This window comes from Populus alba, chromosome 7, assembly GCF_005239225.2.
Source record: "Populus alba chromosome 7, ASM523922v2, whole genome shotgun sequence".
NCBI lineage: Eukaryota > Viridiplantae > Streptophyta > Magnoliopsida > Malpighiales > Salicaceae > Populus > Populus alba.
This window is the reverse complement of record NC_133290.1, coordinates 12,268,485-12,279,530: the sequence shown is the minus strand read 5'-3', so window position 1 is coordinate 12,279,530 and position 11,046 is coordinate 12,268,485. Positions and strand designations below refer to the sequence as shown.

Below are 11,046 nucleotides of genomic sequence, written 5' to 3'. Positions count from 1 at the left end.
AATCATTTTGAAAAAATAATAATCTTAAATGATGTATAAATAAAATCGTACATTTTTGGTAAAATAATTAAAGAGAAAAAGATGCTGTGCTAATTTATTATACAAGTCCTCGGACTTTCATCATTCAACCATAGAAAGTGGTATAACTCTTGGATTGTTTTTTAGCTGTGACTTTTGTGAGCAAACTAATTATTAATAAACATCTACATCATATGTTTATGAATTCTCTCACATCAAATATGGCTACATTGACTTTAATCAGCTTCCATTACTATTTTCCACAACAGCTCGAAGTTTAACTTGCTCAAAACGTCTCACGATCCATATAAAAGTGCCACTCATTAATTTCTATTTATACAATTAATATGTTATTAATATAGTATTCGAGAGTACTTTAATATATATCTGTTATTTTTTAAAATACTTTTCATTTATAAATATATCAAAATAATATTTTATAATTTTTTAAAAATTATTTTTTTATATTAACACATCAAAACGATCCAATAATATAAGTAAAAATTAAATTTTTTTAAAAAATTAAAATTTAATGAAACACCTCTTGAGAGAGAGGCCTCTAAGTCTCCTATTTTTTTTTTTTTTTTTTTTTTGTCTTGATTAGTGAAGTTAACGGGTCTGTTAAGTATAAGATGCATTACAGTCAATCCCTTGTTAGAAAAGGAAGAAAATAAGTCCACCTACTCATTAGAGAAATAGTAGGATTTAAGAGTTTTAAAATATCGAATATACTCAACTTAATTATATATATATATATATATATATTTTATTTAATCAACAAAATTATTTAAATTAGCATGTTAGTCTTTGTCTTTACACATGTTGTAGATTACTAATACTTTACTCTTCCGTTAAACCGTTTTTCCTAGATTAGATCAACCTATCCATCAAAACGACATCACAAGTCATAGAACTTTTCGTTATATCTTTGAGTGTAGGAAGATACAAGGAATGGTAACCTAGAAGTTGACCCCCAAAAACAGCATCGTAGAGGCGTCCAGACAAGCTGAACACAGATTAATGAATCCGTGAGTTCATCCTCTGTACGTCTCAGCCGACTACACTGGCATAGCTGGTCTCGACTTGATCACGACCACGGTCATTGAGATATTGCTCGGACACATCCCTCCATGCCGTTCGATTATGTGTCCAATATTTGTTTCTTAAGAAAACTTGCAAGATGAAATTAACTTGCTTGAATTCTACCAATTATATAGAGACCCCACGTTGATCCTAGCTACAATTCCTATATTTTGTGTCAGCTATAGAAGAATTCCCATCGATCTATGATACTCTTTACTAACTAATAGAATAGTTATAGATAAATGGTTTATATATGTTTTTCCATGTGGCAATTTTGTCTTAATTAGAAAGATTAGTACTGGAATTGGATTCAATCATGAGATTTGATTAAATTACTTCATATGATTGTTTGTACAAATTCCAAAATAAAAACACCAAAACAAAACTTTTTAGCTCAACTTTTTAGTGGAATATTCATGTCTTGTTGCTTATCAAAGAACCAATTTAATTTTGAAATTTAAACTCTTAGGTGAGGTTATAAGCTATAATATATATTATTATTTAATACACTCCCTCAAGTGAAAGCCTTATAAACTTGAAATTTACATAGACTCATATTACCTTGTTTTTATTTTTTAAAATAAATGAAGATGATGAGATTTAAATTCATGATTGCTTGATCATCAAAGATCTAATACCATGTTAAAGAACCAATTCAATCTAAATGCTTAAACTATTAGATGAGATCTCAAGTTATGATTTATGTTATTTTTTAATATTACGAAATTATCCAAATTGAAGGTATTGATGATAATAACTCTTTAGAAGGAAGATGAAGAAATGAAAGGATAATAATAATAATAATAATAATTAATTGATAAACCACGTTAAAGATCTTACTAGTAAAGGTAAATTCTTTTATCCGACTTCAGAGAGTTCATAAACAATTAAATATCCTGCCATTTTCCTTGTCACAATTAAGCATTATATAAATGCACTTATGCTTAAACAAATGAAAACTCAATATTCAGAAGAAATTTAATTATATCAATTAAATATATTATATGAGCCATTTTTGTATAGAAATTGTTTTTGGTGTTTAAAACAAATTCTTTTGTGCAATAGGAAAGCATAGATGATTATGAGTTTTAAATGATGCTTAACATAAACCCAAGGGCACTAGTTAGCTGGATTCTTTAAGAAAATAGATATAACACATGAAAACATAAATGAAATATCATCAATATTGATATATGAATGCCAATTTATCTATATGGTTTAGTTTAAATGGATCTTCCAAGAAGGGAGAGATGCACTCTCAGAGTTACAAAGCTTCTTTCAAGAAATTTTTTCCCAGTAGTGAGGGAGGTTCTGAATTCAAACCTTAAGATCAGCACTCAGAACAGTTTAATCTCTTAAACACGCCATGCAATTTAGAAAAGTGGGCTTTAAACACGCCATTGTCACAAAAGTTTGAGAGAATCGATAATTACAAGCATATATCCTGATATTTTTTATCAATTAAACTACAAGTGTCTTCTTCTAATTTTATCAATTATCTGGGATAGGAATGTCCATACATGAGCCTCCATTAATGGCAGTAGCGCGTGCTTCAATATCAACCTCTCCATAAGAGGAAAACATGACTTTTAACAATACTCTCTAAAGCAAGCAACAACAATCAAAGGGTGAGGTTATCCAGGCAAGATTTTGAAAGCTGAAAAACACTCATGGTTTCGTGGGTTAGATTAGTCGTAGCACCAAGCCTTTTATGTTCCCCAACTACCTGGGGTCCCTCCTTATCATTGAAGGATAGTTGTACGTCATTTATTTGACATAGAAGCTTTTGTCAACTCTCTATCTCTCTCTCTTAAGAAAATTTTTATGAACACAAAATCTCAAGCAGTATCTTCCACTGATATATATATATATCAAAAAGAAAAAAAGCCATTTTAAAGAGGAACAAGATAGTAATCGACATGGAGTTTTTGTATCCACTTCCTTTAGAGTGGTTGGCTAGGGCAGATCAAAAGGTTTGGTCAATTATCTGATCTAAATATATTTAAGAAACATTAATTACCAAAGAAAACTGCAGATCAAAAAACTTTTTCTCATGTGTGAACATCACGACTTCTGATCAGTGAAGCTCTACAGATTAATGGGCTGCAACTTTTATATATTATATATAACAGTTAAGATTGAGAGAGCTGCTGGACGATTTGTTGCTCTGATACCAAGTTAAGATTGAGAGATAGTTTTTTGTATAATTGGGATGATTGTTAATAAGGGAAACCATCCCTTTGTATTTATACCTTTAGGATTGTATACAATACAATGATGGAATTTACTACAAATAATAACTATTTCTATATAAGGTATTTACATATATAGGATCTCTTTCGATCCTTAATAATAACAAAGTATTTGTTTTCTAGGTTTTCTGTTATTTTCTTCAGACTTCTGTCAATTACTTGCACACAAATATGAGAAATGGAGAGCTGAGGATTTTGGTATAGAGGATTTTGGTATAACATGTTTTATTTATACAATATTTTATGTGTATGCTTCTTCTAAGATTCCAAGAGTTTTCTAAAATGAGAAAGAAGAGAAGTTCAAGGCAATTATTAATTTGATGCATATGTATTAGATATGTCAACACGTTTCAGGACACAAAGGAAAACATCTTAGCTATTTGATAAGACAAAGCAATGTAGAATAATTAATTATTCTTTAATTAATATTATTATTATAGATGCAAGAAATAATTAATTTTCATGACCTACCTGCCATGAAGATCACTGGTCATTCATGCAACATTATTGCTAGATGTTAGCTAGCTTTGTGAAAGCTATAGAAACTTGTTTACTGTAAAAAAATGGCAATTAAATCAGATGAGATCTCTCAGTAAAATCAGTCTCTCAATTGCATATAAATTAATGGTTGGTAACACTCCATGATGAAAGCCTCTGCTTAAATTATAAAACATGCATGTAAATCTATCTACCATGATGAGTGCAATGTCCTAAAGTATACATACAGCTACAAACAGTGTATAAATGTTGTGTTATTACACAGTGAAGTGGTGGTGAAACTCCAAACCTTTTTCACATATGAGAAATTTAAGCTAAGCAATATCATGAAACATAGGGTCTTCAAGGAGGTCATGCCAAACTGAAGGAACTTCTTCTCCATAGCTTGAAGTACTAGAGGCATCTCCCAAGTTGTTGACCATGCTAGATATCTGTGTTACAGGTGGAACTGCAGAAGGAGGAAATGGAGTTGAAGATGAAGGGAAATGAAATGGAGAAATGGGCGAGTTCTCTCCTTGACTAAACACTGTTAACTCAGGAGCTTGGGCCATGCCCTTGGTTGGTGGTGTTTGATAGTTGCAAGGGATTTGTAAGTCAGGCAAATGGGAGAAGGGGATTGAATCATTGATCCCTTGAAGAGAGGAAGCCGGTAAATCCAACTGGGATAAACTTGACACTGGGCTATCCTTGAGTGAAGCAAGTGAATTCAAGAGATTAAAGGCTTCGATGTCACTAAGAGTACCGATGTTGTTTAGGTTGTTTGAGCTTGTTGCAGTATTAGAAGCTGCAGGAGGTTGAGGTTGAAGGAGATACTGCAAATATTGAAGTTTTGCCATTTGTGCAGCTTCTGTTTGTAGTCTCAGAGCATGTTCTTCCAATGAATGGTGATCTATGAGCTCCTTCAGGTTAGCTAGGGCTATAAGATGAGGTAAGCTTGAGAAGATATCGGTGCGAGGCCTGTGAGTCATGGGATCAAAACCCATTTGAATGAGCTTTTTCTTCAGGTGGGTGTTCCAGAAATTCTTGATTTCATTATCGGTCCGACCCGGTAGGTGGCTAGCAATTGCAGACCATCTTCAAAGCAACAAGTAGAAGAATATGGAAATAAGTACAGATAACATGAATAATCCAGTAACTAAGATGCGGCGAAAAAGAAAGGTGAATGTTTAACTAGTTACTTGTTGCCAAGGACGGAATGGAGATTTAGAATTGTTTGTTCTTCTTCTTGAGAAAATTTCCCTCTTTTGATATCTGGCCTTAAATAGTTTGTCCACCTTAACCTGCAACTCTTCCCACATCTGTTAAGACCTGCAAAAATAAACTCCTTGTTAGAGACAGAGTGAGAGACGGGGATGGAGTAGTCCTATATTTACAGAAAGATAGATAAAATACATACCAGAAAGTTTAGGGAGGGCTCTCCAGCTTCCATGGCCATGTTTTTGGATATATTTGACAAGTTTTTGATCTTCTTCAGGGGTCCAGGGACCTTTCTTGAGACCGCTCTCGTCACAGCAAGGAGACCTGCCCATTTTCAAGAGTATAAGACAGTACTGTATCCTATGTTTTTCACCTCAAGACTAGGCTGCCTCCCTTTGATCCAACCATTAACTGCAGGCTTGCTATTTATACGCGTTCCATGTTTAATGCCACCCTGATATAATAGAGCCCAAAAAAGAAGCAGGCTGATGTGGTAGCTTCCCATTTGCTAAGCCAAACAACAATGACCTTTTTCTTCTTGAAATGTCAGCGATGCCCTCCCCGTCTCCCCCCTCTAAGGTGATTAATTACTCTTAATTAATCAATCAGCCATAATATTTTAAGCAGCAGCAAACTACTAAAATATGTTCAATAATCAAGACAGGTAGCTCGTGGTAGGGCACAATGTTTTTGGATTCCAATATTCCATCCGCGACTGGCCTCTAACCTCAATATATATCAGAAGAACTTCAGAAGTACATCCCTGGTGCAGATTTTCTATACATTGGGAATCATGAAAAAGCCTGTCTTCCATTTCAATATTGCTGAGATCAGGAAGCCCATCAAATACATATATATATATATATATATATATATATATATATATATATATATATATATATATATTTTCCAAGAATTCACATATTCTCCTTTTGACATATATATTGCCGCACGTATATATTCTGGCCGATATATCTAAAGAGTGTAGCTAGCTAGCTGGCTGGCTAGGTTGTCCCCGCAAGGGCAAGGTAGGTTAGTTCTATATATAATTATTATTATACTTCAAAATGGTGAGGGCAAATTTGAGATCCAAAGATCGAATGGCTAACGATGGTCAAAAACAAACTAATGCAGAAGTCCTAAAACTAAGAAAGAGGTCAGCATCAGGGAACAGATGGCACGTCTTCGATGGTCAGAGCATAGAAGCTCATTCCATGCACGCAACAAATTAAGCTGCCTCGTTCGTCACCCAGTGCATCGCCATGCCAGCGATCTCTAAATTACTCTGAATCATGTTACCATAATGTTTTTATTATCAGTAAATGAAGATGGGGCCTCATGATCATTTTCTGAAATTCCTGGCCAGATTACGCTTTTTTCAACTTTTTGTAAGTGCCCGTTAATTAATTAGCAAATGGGAGCAAACTTCACATGACAATCACAATACGTTCTTTATTGTCATAATTACCACATTGAGCAACAATTACGTTAGTTACGACTAATAGAATTCTCATTATGTTGCTTCTTCTTTTTTTTCCAAGTAATTTCCTACTTTTTTTTCTCCCAATGGAAGATCACGTGAAATAACATCACGTCACTAGCTAGGGCCCCACCTTCACATTTTATATCCCTTCACTGGCAGCCATAGCTTGGATTAGGGTTACTGATCAGTCCCAGAAGTTTTACAGGTGGTTCTAAACTCTAGAGTAAAAAACTAGGGTTCTCGAGGTTATATTCCTTAATTATATAGAAAACTCAAATATAATTTTGAAGTCAATAATTTATCAATCTCCTCTTATATTGATAAGTAAAATCCTAATTAAATTGAAAGCCCTAATCTAAATATAAAAAAAAATAAAAAAATAAAAAGAAATATTATCTTCCTAGTCTAATTTAGGCTTGAAAACATAAATAATTGACAAAATAGGCTTGAAATATTATCTTCCCTTGTATGTTTTTGGAGACCTTTTTTTATATTTTCATGTTGGATTGTATACATACATATATGATGTTAGTTATGTAATTACTATGGATTGAGTTTATGTTGAGATGTTTGTACATAATTATGGATATTTTGTAAGAATATGCTTGTGCATGTATAATTGATGTAATTATGTTGCTTTAATTATTTGAATCTTTTTTGTTTGGGAAATGTTCTAGTTTGACAAGTTTGAGGCTTAATATGGTCAAAGTAGTACTTCTAATATACTTCGGACCATGCGTTAGTTACGTTGGCACAAAATATAGCATCTAGTATATATGATTGGGTTATTTGCACCACTTCTTGAGCCCTCAGAGTTCTCCAAATGACCTTACCCTCTTACATCGTGGAATAAAATGTTAATTTTTTCTAACATTTTTATCCATCAAACATGTCAATTTACTCTGATATCGATTGACAGAAAATATAGTATGAATATGATTCCTCAATTCCTAAAGTTTTACAGATCTAAACTATTGAGAAAAAAAAAATTAGGGTTTTCAAGCCTAAGATTACAACCCTTAATAATAGAGAAAATTGTATAGAAAACTCAAATATATTTTGAAAGACAATAATTAATCAATCTCCTTTTAGAAGATAGCCTACAAAGTTGTTTAGTACAAGAACAAATATCATAATTAATTAGTGAAATTTTAATTAAATTAAAATTCATAATCTAAATAATAAAAAAATCCAACAATAACAAGAAATTAAAAAAATTCTTAAATAATATCTTTCAAGCCTAATTTAAGCTTGAAAAAGAAAAGAGCCAATAAGATAGTTGCTCCTATATAATTAGACATTTAGAAGATCTAGAAAAATCATTTTCATCAGAACTAATTTAGAACCTCTTGAAATCTATAAAATCTTAACAGATAATAAAGCAACATAGTAAAACTAATTATGTAAAAAATAATTAAAAAAAAGTGCCCCGTGTATTAAAGATTTGGGTGAAAAGAAAGAAGGAAAAGAAAAAAAAATCCAGCTACTAATTAGCTGGTATATATTCACTTTCTTCCTCCATATCTTCATTAAAAACAGACAAATACAACAACTTTCATGTAATAAACTCAGAAACGAAACAAATTAAGCTAATTTGTCACGAATAGAGACATGCACATCTAGTTTCTAGAATAATTTATGAATTTAATGGAGACTACTTTGAAACTCGATTGCTCAATGGTCAGCGACATATATTGTGTTTGTTTCTTCTAAATTCTTCTTCTTTTCTCCTGATCACAGTACTGAATATTCCAAACATGTTTCGTAACTAACATTAATAATATTTGTTTTTAATTTCTAGAGGGAAAAAACAATTGATGAACAAGGCCAAAGGAGCTCCGGAAACAGGTCTTTTAATTAATGAATGAATATGCAGGGAAGATTCTCAAAAACATTACATATCCGTCTGCAAGTGAAGATGACTTATTAGAAAATTAATTAACAAATCATACGACTCCAAAATGTGAACTCTCCACACATAATGAAATGAAAGAAAGGATCACAAGTTATATATATATATATATATATATGTTCACTTGATCTCAAATAAATATAAAGCGAGCATTACTTATAATATTCCTACACGATAGTTATTTATTTAGTTTCACCATAACCAACTCCAGCCGTCCTCGTGAGGAAAGTTGGGGAAGTCTTCTGTGAGAAGAATGTAATCTAGCTCTTGTTTTTTCTTGGTGTGAACGAAACGCGGTAATACATAAACCTAGCTAATACATTTTTATACATTCTTAATCCCTAACCAATAAACTGATTCATGCATAAGTTTTAAGGTTTTTTTTTTTTTTTTTTTTTTGAGGTTTAATAACTTGGTTGGTTAATGCACACTCTTCTTGCATTATCATTCGGAATTCGAGATGAGAGAAAGTCGTAAAATTGTAAAATCATCATTTTTCACCCATATCAATCCATGGAAAATTATTTAAAACTTAGTCTAAGAGGGATTTAGCAGGAACTTAATTTTACCACAAAACCCAGAAAACTAAAGTTAGGCTGGGGATCAAAGGATTAAACGAGATGTAGTTCTGAATGGTGAAATTGTATATATGGCCACCTTTTAACTAGAAATTATTAGACCTATAATATGATCTATAAATTAATCACACATTCGTGTTAGTGGATGGAGTGTAATAATTTCCAAGCGTCGTTGTTTTCTTCCTCCAACTCGCTGGAACCTCTATCATGTCATCCATGTCCCATGAACGAGCACAGAATAAGTTTATATATATAAATGAGTGAATCTAGTAACAATATGACTAAAAAATGTTACCAACACAATAGAATATTTAGCAATTTCCTAATAAAGGAGGTGGCAAGTTGATTAGTTTTATTGATTGCCTGATGCAATGTAGGGCATAAGATCATTAGCTAGTATTGTCCTTCATTATTACCTTATATATTTTGAATTGAGTACTCAAATGGATCTCGTTCCAGCTTTCCACGTGTGCTTGATGATTTTGCATTCTAACCAACCACTGTGCTAATAGGCCACCTATCTCTCTCCCCTCCCCACACCGGCGTCCATATTTTGATAATCGTCCAAGTCTTTCTACTACAAGAGTGGGACTTTGGGGCTTGCTTAATTCCATGCATGATTATATTTTCTAAATGATTTGGGAAATAACTAAGGAAGAACATAAACATGCATGCGTCAATAATGCATCAGATAGCCACATATATGCATAGCATGCAATCATGCGTGATTCTTATCTGTACTGTATCTGAGTTTGTTTCCTATACTATATATTATCTACAGTTTAAATCTTAAGAAGATAATAAGAAATATATAATTCTTATGAATATACTATTTCAAATACAGTGATTTACTCGATCAGAGAAGGACTTGAACTTGCTACAAGAAAACTAGCCAAAACACCCTTCCCCTCTTAAACTATAAAGAAAAACACTTGTGTGTGTGTGTGTAAATTGATGTCGATGTAAGTAAATTTGCCTCTAATTCTCCGCAGTATCCATAAATAACGTAGCAAAGAAATTGCAGCAGGTAATGTGAAGAATTAACACATCGTTGCAAGATTGTATTGTATAACCTTTTTTTTCTAGTTTCTACAAGAAAGTAAACGTCGCAACCAATAACATAACTAATCACCAAATGTTTTCAACAGTGCGGGGTAAATGGTTGTCAAAATGCATAAGTTTAATCATAAAACTAACTCTCAGAGATGGTAACATGATGATGAAAAGGACATTACCCATTTGACCATTGAGGTAGCTGGTTAGAGGAGAAGTTGGTGCAGCAAACACTGAATTTCTACCGTCTTTAAAACCTAAAACACGTTCTCCTTTGAGTTTAAACCTCATCAAGACAATGCGTCTATGACATTTGTGGATGCCTTCGTCCTTTTCTTCGTTGTCCTGTATCATAAACAGAGAGATTTTACCCAAATTTTCTTTTTAAAGGTGGAAAATCAAGGAGTTCTTATACATCGATCGTGTCAAAAAAAAATATAATAAAGTGCCTCAAAACCGAAAAATGGGTCCTCGCAATATATGCAGTTTCATGCAACACTACCCTCGCCCTCTCTGCGGGCTTTTCTTCTCGGGATAAAGCGCGGATAATCTTGTTCATCTACGGGATATGTTCATGGAAAAGATTTATTATTATTATTATTAATTTGGTAAAAAAAAGTATGGGAAAACTAAATAAATTAAAATTAATACATAAAAAAGGTGATTGCTCTAGGTATATATAAATACACTTTTATTGGGATTTTACGAATTCTCCTTTCCTGTGCTGGTTTTGCATTTCCTGTTAGCAATATTGTCAACCTCCTCTATATAATTATGATTAAAATCTTAAGTGACTATACGCATACCTTCGATGGCTATATATATAAGAGAAAACAAATCCATCATAGCTTGGATATATTGCAATTAATATTTAAGATCGTATATATATATAGTTCTCAGAAATAATAAAAAAGAGGATATTTCTGTAAGAATATTATTTCACAAGGGAGTTCTTTTAACCTAAACACGTTC

The 11,046-nt window shown here is 32.5% G+C and overlaps 1 protein-coding gene across 1 annotated transcript; it reads right to left on the bottom strand.

Annotated features, from left to right (window-relative positions):
* Window positions 1-3,940: 3,940 nt before the first annotated feature.
* Window positions 3,941-5,896, bottom strand: LOC118043583 (uncharacterized). The gene is made up of 3 exons (XM_035051600.2): window positions 5,248-5,896; window positions 5,030-5,159; window positions 3,941-4,925 (listed from the first exon to the last, which is right to left on the bottom strand). Exons 1-3 carry the CDS (start codon window positions 5,378-5,380, stop codon window positions 4,166-4,168), a joined length of 1,023 nt encoding a protein of 340 aa, XP_034907491.1. The 5' UTR covers window positions 5,381-5,896; the 3' UTR covers window positions 3,941-4,165.
* Window positions 5,897-11,046: the final 5,150 nt, after the last annotated feature.

Coding starts and splice junctions, on each gene's coding strand:
- LOC118043583 (XM_035051600.2), bottom strand. CDS start 5,380: ATGGGCAGGTCTCCTTGCTGTGACGAGAGCGGTCTCAAGAAAGGTCCC. Junction 5,160..5,247: donor AGCCCTCCCTAAACTTTCTG/GTATGTATTTTA, acceptor TTATTTTTGCAG/GTCTTAACAGATGTGGGAAG. Junction 4,926..5,029: donor CATTCCGTCCTTGGCAACAA/GTAACTAGTTAA, acceptor GTTGCTTTGAAG/ATGGTCTGCAATTGCTAGCC.